This window comes from Periplaneta americana, chromosome 11 (assembly GCF_040183065.1).
Source record: "Periplaneta americana isolate PAMFEO1 chromosome 11, P.americana_PAMFEO1_priV1, whole genome shotgun sequence".
Classification (NCBI taxonomy): domain Eukaryota; kingdom Metazoa; phylum Arthropoda; class Insecta; order Blattodea; family Blattidae; genus Periplaneta; species Periplaneta americana.
Window position 1 is genome coordinate 107,945,834 of NC_091127.1, and position 16,956 is coordinate 107,962,789.

The 16,956-nt window shown below is 34.7% G+C and overlaps 1 protein-coding gene across 2 annotated transcripts in view; it reads left to right on the forward strand.

The window, feature by feature from the left end:
• The window catches only part of LOC138709222 (uncharacterized), a 385,380-nt gene extending 368,910 nt beyond the window's left edge, over nucleotides 1-16,470 (forward strand). For both annotated transcript variants that reach the window (XM_069839826.1, XM_069839825.1), the window contains exon 2: nucleotides 5,749-16,470. In XM_069839826.1, the coding sequence (XP_069695927.1) occupies nucleotides 5,844-7,601 (1,758 nt within the window). In that variant the 5' untranslated portion in view covers nucleotides 5,749-5,843 and the 3' untranslated portion in view covers nucleotides 7,602-16,470. The remainder of the gene's footprint in view (nucleotides 1-5,748) is intronic.
• Nucleotides 16,471-16,956: the final 486 nt, after the last annotated feature.

Genomic DNA, 16,956 nt, shown 5'->3' on the forward strand with positions numbered 1-16,956 from the left:
ATCCCCTCCCTTAGGCCTACTAAGAATCAAACCCGGACCCGCCGAATCTCAAACCAGCAACCCCACCGATTTAGCCACATAGGGGGACTCGTTCTCAATCATATTAGCATTTTAGGAAAATCTTTATATTCAGTAGCCATGAGTATTGGTATGTGTAGAATAAATTGGTTCAGATTTATTCACTTACATGGTTCGCATGTGGAGGGAGTGGCACAGTAACAGATGATAGATATAAAAGCACCGGAACCCTGGAAAGACGCAGGTGTCCTGTAAACCCTCACCTCTCCTTTCCAAATTTCATTATAACTAAAAGTCGCACACCCCACCCACCCCTGTGCTCAGCATGGCGGTAACCTCTCAACTTCCTCTGTGACCCTCGCCCCCTTCTCTCCGCCCTCCTCCCCCACACACGCGGGGCAAATAGTCCGTGTTGTCGTATGAATAATACATGAAGACCCTAGGATTGTATGCGGTGGCGTCATAAGGTGGGGTTGAGTTCGCTGTGAGATGGAAACAATATGGGGAGCTATCCTCTACTTACAGCCATGTTTCTGTTACTCCCGGAGACTTCGGGGTGTATTTTTAAGAGTTCCGCAGGTTCCGCTTACCCTCGTGTAGACCCTTTCTAGTTCACTAATAGAATATTGCTAGCTTCATATTCAGAAGATCCAGTATTCGATGCCAAGTTCCTGGCATTCGAAAAAGTTATTCTCTCTTCACTTCCCTTATCTTACAATTTCATTCCTTCCCTTCCGTTTCATTTTCATCTCTATTCTTTCTTACTTACAAATGGCTTTTAAGGAACCCCCAGGTTCATTGCCGCTCTCACATAAGCCCGCCATCGGTCCCTATCCTGTGCAAGATGAATCCAGTCCCTATCATCATATCCCACCTCCGTCAAATCCATTTTTGTCCACACCTGTGGAGTAACGGTCAGTGCGTCTGTCCGCGAAACCAGGTGGCCCGGGTTCGAATCCCGGTCGGGGCAAGTTGCCTGGTTGAGGTTTTTCCGTTGTTTTCCCTCAACCCAAAACGAGCAAATGCTAGGTAACTTTCGGTGCTGGACCCCGGACTTATTTCACCGGCATTATCACCTTCATTTTATTCAGACGCTAAATAACTTGAGATGTTGATACAGCGTCTTAAAGTAATCTAATAAAATAAAAATAAATCAAATCCATTTTACTATTTTCCTCCCATCTACGTCTCGGCCTCCCCAAAGGTCTTTTTCCCTCCGGTCTCCCAAGTAACACTCTATATGCATTTCTGGATTCACCCACACGTGCTACATGCCCTGTTCATCTCAAACATCTGGATTTAATGTTACTAATTATGTCAGGTGAAGAATACAATGCGTGCATTTCTGCGTTGTGTAACTTTCTCCATTTTCCTGTAACTTATCCCTCTTAGCTCCAAATATTTTCCTAAGGAACTTTATTCTTTATTCCTAAGAAACTCTATTCTTTCATTAACTCTAATTAAATGCGTTTTCAATAAGTTCTATCAACTTCCTTTTAACACTGCTACCTGTTTGGTGTCCAATTACTCATTATCAAACAATTAACACATCCGAATAGTAATCTCCATGGACGCAAAGTAATTTTCATGCATCAACATACGAGCTGAACACAGATTAGAATCCATCGTAATTCGAAAACTAGCCTGCGAATCCAGATCAAGAAATAGTATGATTTCTATATCATTATTGTTCATTCAGTGGTTTACTTCTCCTCCAGGAGACGAAAACTAATTTACTTCATTATTGTGTTTTTTTTCGGACTTCATTCATTCATTCATTCATTCATTCAGTGTTCTGCAGTCTTTCACTGCACACCTAGCTTTCTGCAGTCTTTCCTATTTTCTGCCGTTCTCTTTTGTCTTCTCATATGATCTATATATGTTAATGTTGTATATCGTCTGATATCTTCTCCTGCCCTAACCTCTTCTCCCGTTCACTATTCTTTCCAGTGCATCCTTCAGTAGGAGTTTCTTCTCAGCCAGTGACCCAGCCAATTCCTTTTCCTCTTCCTGATCAGTTTCAGCATCATTTTCTCTTCACCCACTCTTTCCAACACAACTTCATTTCTTATTCTGTCTATCCACTTCACACGTTCCATTCTTCTCCATATCCACATTTCAAATGCTTCCAGTCGCTTCTCTTCACTTCGTCGTAATGTCCATGTTCCTGCCACATACAATGTTACACTGCAATACAAACCACTTCACTAGTCTTTTTCTTAGTTATTTTTCGAGAGCTTCGCAGAAGATGCTCATTTTTTCTATTAAAAGCTTCAATTGCAATTGCTATCCTCCTATTGACTTCCTGGCAGCAGCTCATGTTACTATTATTATTGAGCTATAATAGCCGATTTAGAATTTCAGTCGGATACAGATGTCAGTGATTAAACGTTGGCGATCCTGTTACGTTTGAATCTAATAAACACGCAAGTCACCGTGAACAGATCGGCTAGCAGAGGAGTGTGTTGTCACTTGTTTTCACTTTAATGTATTCATATGCATGAGTTAATAATGTTAAACCAAAAACCACATGTGGTATGAATATTAAAGTAACCATTTCATTTAAACTTGGTAAATCATTACTCTCTCCTTTCCGGAGCAATATGAAAAATACTGCTACTAATAATATTGTTTGTGTAATGGATACCTGTAATATCGATCGGGATGTGTCACATGAGATGTAGTTCCGATTTTTGTTACCATTGGCTTCAACATTCGCTCATAAATTGCAATAGTCTTTCTATGTTATTTTTCCACCTGAGGGTGCGTCCACAACGGAAAGTTCTCGGTAACAGCTTGTTCAACAGTTTGCGCTCAAGAATATATTTTTTTTTTGTTTATTAACAAAATGACGTGTCGTTCGTGAACTTTTTTGCTTTCGTCGTGAACAGTTCGTGCGATGTCTCGAACCGTGCGTGTGCGGTGACAAGTAAGATCTTGTGTATACCGATTACAGTTGATAATTGATTATTGATATCAATTGTTATCGAGTTCAGCCAGATGAAGCCGTGTCATTTCAGGCGACTTAAGGTGTGATCAATTTTAAGGAAGACGGTTTCGTCTGTTCTTTTTTTTTTACATCTTGAGAATATGAAATGGAGCAATCAAAACGTGCTTCAGTTAACTGGAGTCGTATTAAAATTACCCCGTTTTATCGGTCTATGGATTCATTCATAGTGTTCTTCCGAAGGGCAGGTCTTTCACTGCAAACCCAGCATTCTCCAGACTTTCATATTTTCTGCCTTCCTCTTTGTCTCATCATATGATCCATATATCTTAATATCGTCTATCATTTTATATATTCTTCTGCTCCGAACTTTTCTCCCGTGCCAGTGCATCCTTCAGAAGACAGTTTCTTCTCAGCCAGTGACCCAGACAATTCCTTTTCCTCTTTGTAATCAGTTTCAGCATCATTCTTTTTTCATCCACTCTTTCCAACACAGCTTCGTTCTTATTCTGTTTATCCACTTCACACGCTCCATCCTCCTCCATATCCATATTTCAAATGCTTCTAGTCGCTTCTCTTCACTTCGTCGTAATGTCCATGTTTCTGCCTCATACAATGCTACAATCCACACAAAAGCATTTTACTAGTCTCTTCCTCAGTTCTTTCTTCAGAGGTCCACAGAAGATGCTCCTTTTTGCCATTGCTATTCTCCTTTTGACTTCTTGGCAGCAGCTCATGTTATTGCTTATAATATACCCCAAGTATTTGAAGCTGTCCACTTGCTCTACTGCCTCATTTAGAATTCGCAAGTTTACCATCTTTATTTTTCTTCCTATGACCATGGTCTTCGTCTTGTTGGCATTTATCTTCATTCCATACTGCTCACAGCTGTCACTCAGCTCCAGTAGCATATCCCTTAGTATTGTCTTCTCTTCTGCTAACAACGCCATATCATTTGCAAAACTTATGCACTTTCTTCTTCTTCCTCCTACTATCATTCCTCCAATGTTCTGAAAACAGTTCTTCACCAAATCCTCCAAGTAGATGTTGAACAGAGTAGGTGATAAAGGGCATCCTTGTGCTCCTCTCCCTATTTCACTTCCTTCTGACATTTCTTCCTATTCTGACTTTGAATCGTTGTTTCAAATAAAGGTTACTGAACATACCTACTAAAAATAAAAAAGCATAAATGTTAGAATTCAACTTTATAATAATTTAAATGTGACACCAAAGACAATAAATCTGTAACAGAAGTGTATAAATAAATCAAAAGTTAGTAGAGGTCTCTAAGTTGCAATCACTCGATTCCTAATTAAAATATTTTACGGTAGTTATATATGATTTTAAAATCAACAGCAGGTATTACTTGCTTAGTATAAAAACCTTATCCAAACTTCATCGTGTCTATTTTCGTTTAATCTTTCTTTGCTACACTTTTCACAGGCTTTACTTTTGTTTATCATGTTGCAACAAATAATAAATGCAAGACTTCATGTTATTTCCCCTTCATAGACCCATGTTATATTCTAGCATTTGAACTTGGTTTGAAAAGAAAGTAAAAGAATGTTAATTAAACGACAAATATTGTTAATGAGCAATAATATTGTTAAGTTTGGTGCTGGAGCACCTCAAGACATCACATCGACAACAAACATACATCCTTGCTGTAGATGGGGTTGAACTCACGGCCAACCACATAGAAAGGAAGGAAGAAAGATGGATACAAATTAAGGTCAATGGACGAAGTTAGTTAAATAGTCCTGCAGCTTTAATATATTTTAGTACACTTTTTGTGATATTCCCTTACTTGATATATGATTCTGAATAGGTCTACTTGATATCGAATGTTGAAAGAATCGGATTAATAAATTATCGTACGTGTCAGACGGTCTTGTTTATGTTGGAGTTTTGATCATAACATCCCTCTCATGTATATATTGTATGTTTCTAAAATTATGGTGGTTCAGCAGTAAACTCATTGCAATAACAAAACTTCAGAAATTTAAAGCACAATAAACTCATTGCAGTAACCAAACTTCAAAAATTTAAAGCACAGTGAACTCATTGCAATAACCAAACTTCAAGAATTTAAGCCACAGTAAACTCATTGCAATAACCAAACTTTAAGAATTTAAACCACAGTAAACTCATTGCAATAACCAAACTTAAAAAATTTTAAACAATCTTCCGCAAAATAAAACAAAAGAAGTTGGTGGTTAGATCCAAACTGACATTAACTAGGTAAATTATAGGCAGTCCTAATTGCGTATGCTTATAAAGTAATTCAACAAAGAAAGAGAGATACAACTCAACTCAAGTGAAAATGTCCAATCGCGTTCTTTGTCAAGAAATAGATTCTCTTAATTATTGTATCATTTGTGACCATTGTGTTTCGTAAGTTTTGGTAACTCTTGGCCAGCTAGAAACACAGTGGACGATTAATTTAAAATGTCGCAAGTCAAGAATCCTATAGAAATTGTTTTCTGAACACTATCTGCTATTCTTTGTCTGTACTTAGTTACCCTTCACGGATTCCGTCCTCGTTAGTCTAGTGGCTGTCGCGGCTGAATGAGGGCAGTAAAATCCTTGGCATGGCTTCCTCAGGGAGGGAAGTAAAGCTTCAGTTTCGTGTCGTAGATTTACGGCACATAACCTTAGAGGCCATGTTCCGCGTGTATTGACTTTTGACGCTGAACTACTCTGCAGTTGTTGAATAAAACCACTCGTACTACTACTACTACTACTACTACTACTACTACATTGTGATATGTCCTTTGTTGCAGGTGGCGAGAGTCAATCGTGCGAAAGTGAGGACTCCACAAAGAAGAACACGACGTCTTCCTCGCGAAATCCCGCGGTTGGCGTCGTAGAAGAAGGGATGAAGACTGTGGGTTCGACAATCGGTAGCAGTTGCAATGGAGGATCCACCACTACTAGTACTGCAGACGACGACCTGCTGTTCGGGACATCGAGTCCGCCACGCAATTACGGCTCAAGCTTCTGTGGCGGTGGTAAATCCAGGCCAACCATGATTAGTGCCAAGTACAGACTCAAAGAGGAACGTCGCAAAGTGCTCAAAATCTCTATCAATAAGCTCAAGAAAATCGAAGACCCCGAGAGTTCCCTTCGTCGTTCAGTTCTCATCAACAATACAATGAAGCGACTTCAGAAAGAGGCAAGGGAAGAGAAACTCCAGAAGCAACAGTTGCATTCGTATCCTCCCCGCTGCTATACTCCTTCGTCGACTTCCTCATCCTTACCTTTCTCCATGAAGGAGGACTCCAGGGAAGACACCTGTAGTACCTCTTCTGTTAGGACGTCAACTGACGAGATTGCTTCAATAATATCTCCTTCCATCCATGACTTACCTTCACCACTTTCTAACGATGCTGACAAGGAGAACACTTCTCCTTTCCAGACCTCTGCAGCACCGAATATGTCGACGTCCCCATCCTACGAGAGCACGACAAACTCAAAGTCAAACGACTCCTGTGAAGATTTCGGCAAAACCTCGGATGTTAGCCAGAGGCTAGTAAATCCGGACTGTCTCTGTGACGAGACGATGGATGACCTGGTGGTGGATGTGACGGGTGGCGAAACAGACAGTGCGCTGACTCTTCCTGTTGGCATTGAAACAAGTAGTCAGCCTGAAATCGAAGACACCTCTTCGAGCACAAATCGATGTGCTAGTGCCTTCACTTCAAGAAAACGCTCCTTTGACGAAGTAGAGGACTGTGATGTTCATGATGTTCTCAGCCAGTTCTACATGCCGCCTACCCCCAGGATGCTTACCTCTATTGATGACACAGATGATGAGGATGAGGATGTAAATGTTGTTGACATCGACATAGTGTCTCCTCCAGAGTTAGAGTTGTCAGCATCTTCAACGGGTCTTCAGTCATCCATCATTGAAAACTCTACAAATTCACCCTCCTCTTCAGCATCTCCATCTCCATCCCTCCTCGAGGAACCAATGTCCAACAGTCGTAAACGTCGTAGGTTTAGTAATGAAACTGAAGACCTCATTGATGTAGATCCTGTCAAGGAGCTGGAGTTGAGGACAATAGAACAGGATACATCCTGTATTGTTCCCTCTGATGTCGCAGTCAACTGTGACAGGTTGGTGAGAACATCCCCCGAACCTAGTGCCACTGACCTGGATGACCAGGAAGACATTGAGGTTGTGCTCGAAGACAATGAAGATGTTCAGAGAAGGTTGTTGTTGTGTAGTGCCACGGCATCGTCTGCAATAACGAGGACAACGCCATCTCCCCCCTGTTGGGCATCATCAAGTGATGCAAGTGTCAGGACTAGTGAGCAAACTTGTGTTTCGCCAGTAGTGACACCTTTGCAAACAACAGTAGACAGCTTGGTGGGACTTAGCGAGGACAGCGCCCATCCTCATCTCAGGTTCAGCAGTAATCTGCCCTCTCTTGACAGTAAAGTGATGTTGCCATCGTCATGTAACACGAGTGGTGCATATTGTAATAGTGGCACTACTTCTGGCAACAACAACAATGGTCCCATGATGCTTGATGCTGCTGATCAGCATCAGTACTCCTGTGGTCATTCGTCCATCTTTGGTGAACTACAGTCTGTTGTGTTCCATAGCCTAATTGCGTCATTGGAGTCGTAGCGATATCTGAATGAAAACAGGTGGCGTTACTTGAGATATTAAAGACACAAGCAATGCTCCTGCTGACTGAATAAGTGCAGAAGAATCGTGGACAATTTCTTGTGCACAAATGTTGTTATAATCGAGAGGTTGAAGTGTATTGATGAAGGACGAAAGAACCTATGATAATTTCACAGTTATTTTATTTCCTTCGCATAGTGCGATGCTTTAAAGGTGCTTTGTTATCCTGATTTCACGACACAACGGATGAACTACTACAAAACATTTAGTTTTTTCTCTTTCTTTGTTCTTTAATGCAACACAACAGCAAAGAAAGAGGTAATTGCTTTCAAGTGTAAAGCAAAGTTGTTATAAGATGTGTATGATATGTACAGAGAAGTAGTGTGTGGGTCCACAACCTGTGGCAGAGACCTGGATAGTTACAATTGTTTTAATAAAGTAAAAAAAAAAAAATAATAAAAAATTACCAGAGGTCCATATTGTAATTACATAACAAAAACAGTATATAACAAGGATAATAAGAATATTATATAAGAAATATTAACAGCCTTTGTATAGGGCACATAGATACCTATATATGCATTTAGATATATGTATATAAAATAATATTTAAACACAAACAAAACACAGTTAAACATATTCTATCAAGTGCCGGAAAAAAAATTTACTGAAGAAAGACAGTTTATTCTAAATGTGTTTGAGAATATTTTCCAGAATTATCAATTGAAAAATATAATAATAGATGAATCATGACAAAGAAACACTTGTGGAAAAAAATCTAAAAATTATTTTTCTCTCCTCTTTTTTGGAAATGTGTATCAATGCTTTTTGTGTACCTACAAAAGCTAAAAAAAATAATTTTTGGGTAGCATTAGAATCTTAGTAGGAAAAATCATCTGTGGAAACAATTCCAAAAAAGAAAATAATATAAAAAACTGTGTGCTTGCTTTTTACAAGAAAACAAACATTTTCTCTGCTTTTTCTCAAAGTATTCTCAGTATTTGTGAATATTATACAAAGAGGCTTGGTAGTTCTTTTCATAGCGCGTATCTGTATGTGAGCTTTAGAATTTTTGAGAAGAAATAAAAGAAAAACACAAAAAGAATGAATTAACATCTCAATAACCGGATACAAACAAATTTTGCAATTCGACCAAATAACAGTTAACATGATACAGATCTTTTGTGTGACAGCTGCTTAACTTGCGTTCGTGAGTGTCAATGCCTTTCCTACAGATTCGTTCATTCTCCTGTCATCCCTTCTTAACTATGCACAGAAAATTTTGTTATAATTGCAGTGGTTGTTTGGGGTAGGAAATTTGCGGAAGTTGTAAAGAATATCTTTGCCAGACAGCTTGCACTTAAATATGTTTAAAGTATTTCATTTCGGTTTCAGTCTTTAAAATACAATTTTCAGTTCAATAAAATTTAAATGTATTGATTGCCCTTCAGAAATATAGAAATGAATGTAATAAGGGTATTTTAAAATTAGGCAGTTGTGTATAATTTTGTATTTTATTTGAAAAACAACATTTTCTCTCTCCTTTTGTTACTCATTTTACGCCAGTAGAATGTGTTATTTTGTCATTTTAGCTTCTGATTCTTTTATTTCATACATTAAGTGGCTAAGTCAATGATGTCAAACTACAGTCAGTTGCAGTAAACATTTGTGATAGTTTTTTTAGCACTAGAATAATAAAATTCGATTATAGTCAGAGTGACATTTCAATCTCATTATTACTCTATGTGTAATATTACCATAATACACAGAAACAGAACAGATTATAAGTAATAAAAGTTGACGCATATTGTAATTAATATTATCAAGTTATAGGAAGATATTTTCTTACTCAAAGATATCAAGTTCAAGTCATAAATTTGTAGTATTTGTACAATTTTGGTAAATAATGACTATTTTATAGCATCAAAATAATATAATGTGCAAATGAAACTTTTATATGATTTATTAAAAAGCATATTTTTCACTTATGATTGTCTTACAATGAATAAAACTTTTTAAGCATTTTAAAAATAAATTTGCATATTATATTTTACATTCTTTTATTTAGGAATCTTTAGAGAAAATATGATTTACCGACATCAAATTTGACCTTAACAAAATATACAATAAAGAGATTTTTTAAAAATTTGTATTCATTTGTAACAAAACTTCAGAAAATACGTTCCAAGAATGCTGATACAAAGATGAAAAAGTTCGTATTTTACAGTGACTTCCCACATGTTGATTCCTTTTTTTCACAACACTGTGTTAAATGTAAGAAAATTTTTTGATGCAGACTCCATTCTCACAAACTTCCTTTCCTCTCACACTCTTCCATGAAATATCGAGTTGCATTTGTAATAAAACATAAATTTCTTGATTGTGTGTGTACTGCAACCATCTATGCATAACATCTGAGTTACCAACTAAAGGCATTACCATTTTGTTATTTAACTTCTAATATGATTCATAAGAGACTATGTATCTGTGTACGTCAACCAATCATCATGATTTCAACATCCTACTTTCCGAAGTAACTATTTACACATCAAGGTTTGGTGTGAATTATGTTCAGTCTTCTAAAGTTCCACACAAAATTTCTGAATGTTTTAAAAATTCTCCAACTTGCTGAGTAGGCCTACTAATATTTTCATCTTGAAAGGAATTTTTCTCTTATGTAAATTAAAAAAAGTCATCTTTTGTACAAATATCTGTAACATGAATATTTAATTTACAATGACTAAAATTTATTTTACTAAAATTGAATGCATTGTACCTATGTTACGAAACTTGACAGGTCTTTCTACATTTTATCAGCTTTTCACTAGACTCTCAACTTGTTATAATGTATTGCATGTTACCTGAAAATATTTCAGTGAATCATAAACCTGTATATATTGAAAAAAAAATGCATTACATTGACATTTTGTTCTTCCTGGCGTTTGATAATTCTTTTAATCGAAATAAGTAATTATTTACTGAAAAATTCATGATGGATTATTTTAGAGGAACAGCTAGAGGAATTACATGTAAAGACATACGCTTGTGTTTTTGTCCAAACAGAATTATAATAATACATTATTTCTGATGCTTTATAATTTACGTATTAGTGAAGGACTGAACTGGGACATTAAATAATATTCTTGTTGCATTACCGGTACCAAACCTTGATGTTCTATGTGGTTAATGTTTATCTCAAATTCTCAATAAATGGTGCACCAGCTAACTGAAGTCTGTGATATATATACATTTCTTTTTGGTTTATATAGAAAACAACTTGTGTGTTTTTAATAGTTTACTTGTACCAGTTTCCATAATGTCTACTCTGTCAATTTTAGGCTATAATAAATAAGAAAAACCTCAAGGAACGACTTGTATCAAAGTAAACATCTATAATTAATCCAAATTACATGCAGCCATGGGAGAATTTGTATACAAGATGAAAATATATGTTAACCATATTTGTTTCGTCTTTTAAGAATGAGAATAGTCTATTCTACGTTGTGAAGTAAATTAAATCAGTGAGTTATAAATCTACACCAAGATACTTTATTTGATATGTTAATACAGTAAGGATATATTATTACAGTATATGAATAGTGGTTCATTATTTAAGTACAATGTGTCAACAGAGTGAGTCATGATGGAGGACAGATTTCATACTGTCGATATTATTAGTCATGTGAATTACTTGGCATGAAAGGAAAGACTCACGATGGTTTGACTTTCAGAATCAAATACCCAAATGTGCCAAATAATTAATGCATTGCAACTTTCACGGGCACACACAGTATTAACTGTTCTGATCCCTGTTGAAATTCAAATTCATTTTTCGAATCCATTTTGTCAATTGAGCTGTCATATATAAAAATCAAGATACTGAATTGAATGGCTGAGTAACTGTCGTGTTTCTGGTTTTAAGTACTTTGTTAAAGATTATTTTCGTCTTAATATAGTCAACAATGAAAATAACTTCTTTTGATACAGTCGGTCCTAACTATTTTGCTTTCTTTGGCCCATGAGATGAGATAATAATGTATGTAATAACCTTCAAGTTATAAGAAATACATAAAATTTTGTCTGTATTCTTATATAAAAATAGAATTTAAGTATTTAAAGAAGAAAGTATTTAGAAAGGCTGATATTAGGTCAATTGCGATCAATGTGCGTCTGCTCATATAATAATAATATTAATAATTATACATATTATTATTCCGAGCTTCAGTGTGGATAAGCTTACAGTAGCTGCAGCTTTGTGATATTAGAGAGACAAAGAGGGTAAATGCCGTACTGTTGACTTTTCATGAAATATCTTATGGTAGTCCAGTCCTCAACATATTAATGTATGTACAAACAACATATTTATATATTTATATAGCTGTTTATACATACATATGTGCAGTTGTGTATACAATATAATATACCAGTACATATATTAGAATCTAATTGTTATTGTCAGTGTTGTTCTTCTGGTGGAACCCACTGGAACTGCATTCCGGCACCTTTTTGCTGTATTTTTCATTATGGAACTAAGAAATGTGTTAATAATTACTTTTTTAATATAATTTTTCTTTGAACTATTCTAAGGCCTTGAAAACCTTAAAGCTGGACGAAAAGGATGTCGAAACGACAAAATTCCCGTGCACTGGACAGTAATCATCTCCCCATCTGCTATAATATATTCTACAAAGAGTTCCGCCACCTTTTCCTCCAGAAGAAAAGCACTGATTATTGTTATTTTGAGGAGTGTATATCAAATCCTCTACTTCATTTCTTCCTTTCACCACATTTAGCGTTAAATTTCAGTGATCGATCTCAATAAAAATTTTATTCAGAAATTTAAAGTAAATTTAAATATTATTATTATTATTATTATTATTATCATCATCATCATCATCATCATCATCATCATCATCTTCATCTTCATCTTCACTATCATCATCATACCAGTACTGTTATTGTGCTTTAGGCTGGCAGTCCTGTTCTGTGCTTCATGATTCCTGTTATGTCTTATGTGGCCAAATAAGACTTTTTCTCTTCTCGGATTATATTGTAACACTTGGAATATATTGATGTCTGATATCTTTCTGCTTACATAGGGCAGACAGTTTACTTTGTAATTTAGCATTTTATCTCTCAATGTTTGTATTATATTCACTTCCCTTCCAGCTTTATACTATTTACTTATCTTGTTTAGTGCAGCCTTTTATTTACCTTAGAAATCTCATTTTGGCGCACTTGATGTTACTGGTGTTTTTCTTCCCTGTATAGCAGTGGCGTGCGGTGCAATTTTATGTGAGGGAACCAATAATATAAGTTTTTATATGTGTAGTACAAACCTAATAGCAGCCAACTCACCTAAATATATTTGAAGACCAAAGCAATTTTCCTCTAGCAGCAAAATCATCGAACAGAAATAAACGAAACAGTATCGGCCAGTATAGGCACCTCAAGTTAAGAATATGAATAACGAATCTGCTTCGATCACTACAGGCGCTCAGAAAGAATTTTGTGGCATTTTAAGATTAGAGAATTCATAGTTCTCACGATTAAAATATAATTTCTGCAATAAATTTCTTCTTTTTCGCTTTATGAACAAGGGAAGCATTGCTTTCCATGTACTGCATGCCACTACTGTATAGTCATGTTTCACTGCATGTTGAGTACATATAATGAAGATGTAAATCAAGTAAAGCAGATGAGGAATGTATACTAGAACACAGTTTCTTGAGGAATGATTAGTTCTCAAGTATATGTACAAGCTAAAAGTTGAGCATATTTGGGAAGTCAGTCGTCCATTTTAGTTATGATTCAAAGAATTAATTACATACTACTGCCAGCCTGTTAGAATTCATTCTGAACTTGTCAAATTTGTGTGTTTTTATGGACAAAATATTCGTTTTATCTACATAAACAGTGTAAGCGTGAGTCTCTCTTCACAACCTCAAGTTATTATGGAATTGATTATTTTGTCTCCTAATTTCGTTTTCTCTTTTATGAAAATTTCCCCAGTAACACATTAAATCAGTTTTATGTATGTTTACTGTTTAAAACGTAATATGGTCTAAAACTTTATTAATACCATCACCATTTTCAGGAAGTAATTTTTGACAGTAATAATAATAGTAATAATAATAATAATAATAATAATAATAAAAAAATAATATTTAATATAACACTTTTAATACACTTATTTCTGAAGTCAATTATAACACAGAAAATAATTTATTCTATCAAAATTGTACAGCATTAAGATATCTATTCAAGTATAAGTTATTGCAAAGAATTGTGTTATTTTTTAAGAAGATTATTTTATTTGCGACTTCATAGAAAATATGTCTTTAAAAAATAAAATGGGAGGTGAAAAAAAGAAATGTTATATAAATTTTCAAATAAAATTACTTGGACTGCCAGAATATGTTTCCTTATGATTATTAAAAAAAATCCAAAACCAGATAATTTATCAGAGCTTAACTTTACAATATTAATGATATAAAGAAAGAGAATTTTGGTCAGTTCCAAAAATCTTCAAGTGCCTTTTTATATAGATTATTATAAGCTATATATATACTTGTACATGTTGCCACAAATGACAGTTTTGGGATCAAATTAATTACATATTCAGATAATATGGAAGAAAAATATATTTCATATTGATGATATCGATGAATATACCCTCTTTGTCTATCAATAAAAAGCTTCATTATGTAGGGGACGAAACACCATGTTGTTTTATTATTAATCATATGATGAAGTGACGAAAATGATAGATTTAATTCTAGTGCTAACATTTTCGAAGACCTATACCAGTCTGTTATACTGGACTGAAACATCTGTCCAGATTTTACATAAGCAGATTAAATAGATTTTCGTGACAAATGAAATGCGTTCAGAAGATTCTAAATTAGTTTGCGGTGTCAGCTACACCCTATTGAGACTAACATAGTAGTAGGACGTCAATTTTTCATTGTGATTCTTGCATTCAGAACGGATTGTCAATGTATAAAACAGTGGTATATTTTGCAGTTTTGTATTTCATTTTTCACGAAATGCTACTGATGAAGTCAATCTAAATGTGGGGGACGGTATCTGGAAAATGATAAAAATGGTTCCCGATTCCCATGACATAATTAAAAATAATAAAAGAAAGGCTGTGTGTCATATCATTAAAACAATTAAAAATCATTTTCATCTCATTGTATATTGTTTTAAAATTCTTCCTGAAAGAATCTATCCTGTATAAACCAGCTGTTACAATTATGTTTATCATTTTAGATTAAGTCTTATATTAATTCACGTAGTTCGCTTAACCAGTTATACTTTTATATTTCCTTCATTGGCCCTAGACTATCAAATATTGTCGGATTACTATTGAATCAGCTGACTGAAAATTCATTAACGACAGTACAGGTTTCCCCCTCCCCCCTCGTAAACACATTCTGACTATATAGTCTATTTGTAGTCATAATAACAATTGATATATAGATAATATTAATACAATGACTATATTGCCAATTGTGTTTATCTGCCACTTGGCCTGTATTGTAGTACTTTCTGAATAAGGTAACATGATCACAGAATGGCCAATCTGTTCGCCATGTTTTCTTGTATGTATGATCGGCCATTTCCATAGAATTTTTTGAAATCATTCAGTTAAAGAGAATTACTATTTCAACTTTATCCTAACCTATTCTTATATGAGCCCTCACTATGGCAATTAATAGTTATGCAATAATTTGATTTATTATTATTTTGTAATGTATGAAATAATATAACTATTTTTCTCCCAATAATTTGTATGTATAGTTTCCTGTTTTCCATGAAAGGGTAATAATTATATAGGCATGGGTGATATATTGTGTGATTTCTGTAAAATAAGGTTATATAACACTATAATATTAATTTCTGTATGCTTTACGTTTTATTGAGATGCGAGAGATTTTTAAGGCAAAAAATAAATCTCCCTTTCTCTAAACGTAAAACTATTTTTTTTTTTTTTTGTTTTGGGTTGTGGAAACTTACAATATTTATTTTTTATTATTGATTTATTATTCAAAGAACAGGGGCAAAGGGAAAAAGTCTTTTCTCTTCTTTTTGTGAAGTGATATGCCAGTATTTCTTTGCAAGTCTGTTATATAATACTATTAAATATCTCATCTTCATCTTTTTTATTTTGGCAGTTGTATAACATTTTTTCATGCAAAATCATTTTTTGTTGTTCATGATTATTGTGCAATACCGGTTAAAATACACAATAAAATATATAAAAATGGCTTTCACATATTTAATGTGATTCAGCAGTCAAAACAACTTTTGTGACTGAGATGTCAAAAGATTTTGGATTCCCGAATTTAAAATCGTGGCTGTTTGTCCCCCTCTCCCTTCAATAATCATGACAGAATATTTGCATTGAATTTTTTTAAGGAGATAAAATGAGATTCATACAAATGGGCGAAATCAAAAACTACAATTAAAAAAATATGGAAGTATTTGTACTAATTCGTTTTTGATTTCAAATTGACATGTCAATTATTTAATTTTTCCAGTATCCCCGATTTTGGTTGATCTTGTACATGTTAACAAGTGCTTAAATGATTAACTCTTACTTACGTTTACATATATGTATATCACTATGAAGTAATCTTTAAGATGTAAGGATGAAACATTGAAAGCATTACAATTTGTAGCAGCCATACACATTTCATATTATTAAAAAATGAGTAAAGCTTGGCTTGGCACTTTTTCTCATCTTTGATTTGTATAATAATATTAATAATATTAGAAAATGTGTTGAGCAATGTTTATGTACCAAATTGTGTGGTTACCGACGTACTGTGGACGTCAATAATAAAAGTACCTGAAAAAATAATTGTTTCTTTTTGTCATTACATGAAACCTTCTCCCAGATTTTCTTTCTCCCAATTCCTTTGCTTTGATGGATCATCTGAAAGTTGAAGGACTCTGTCATAACACTCATAACTCATCTGTTAGCTGTTGGATTGTGATCAAAATTAAAGAGCCAAGAATATTATTTGTGGCATATTTTGTAATGTAAAACTGTTGTGAGACATCATTTTTGAAGGCTAAGTTCTTCATACATTCGTTTTCTTACTGAACCATTAGTCTTTGCGCAGCAAGGAGAGTGGAAGATTGGGGTAACCCTCCCCAGAATCCACCAGAAAAAAAGAAAAAAATGCTGTTGAAGCTCCGCAACATTATAACAGTGACTTACTTCCGATGATACATAATCTGTTCAAAATAATGACAATTCTCCCTGTAACTACTCATATTCCTGAAAGGTAATTTTCATCACTAAGAAATCATACCTTAGGGACAGCATAGAGGAGAAGTGACT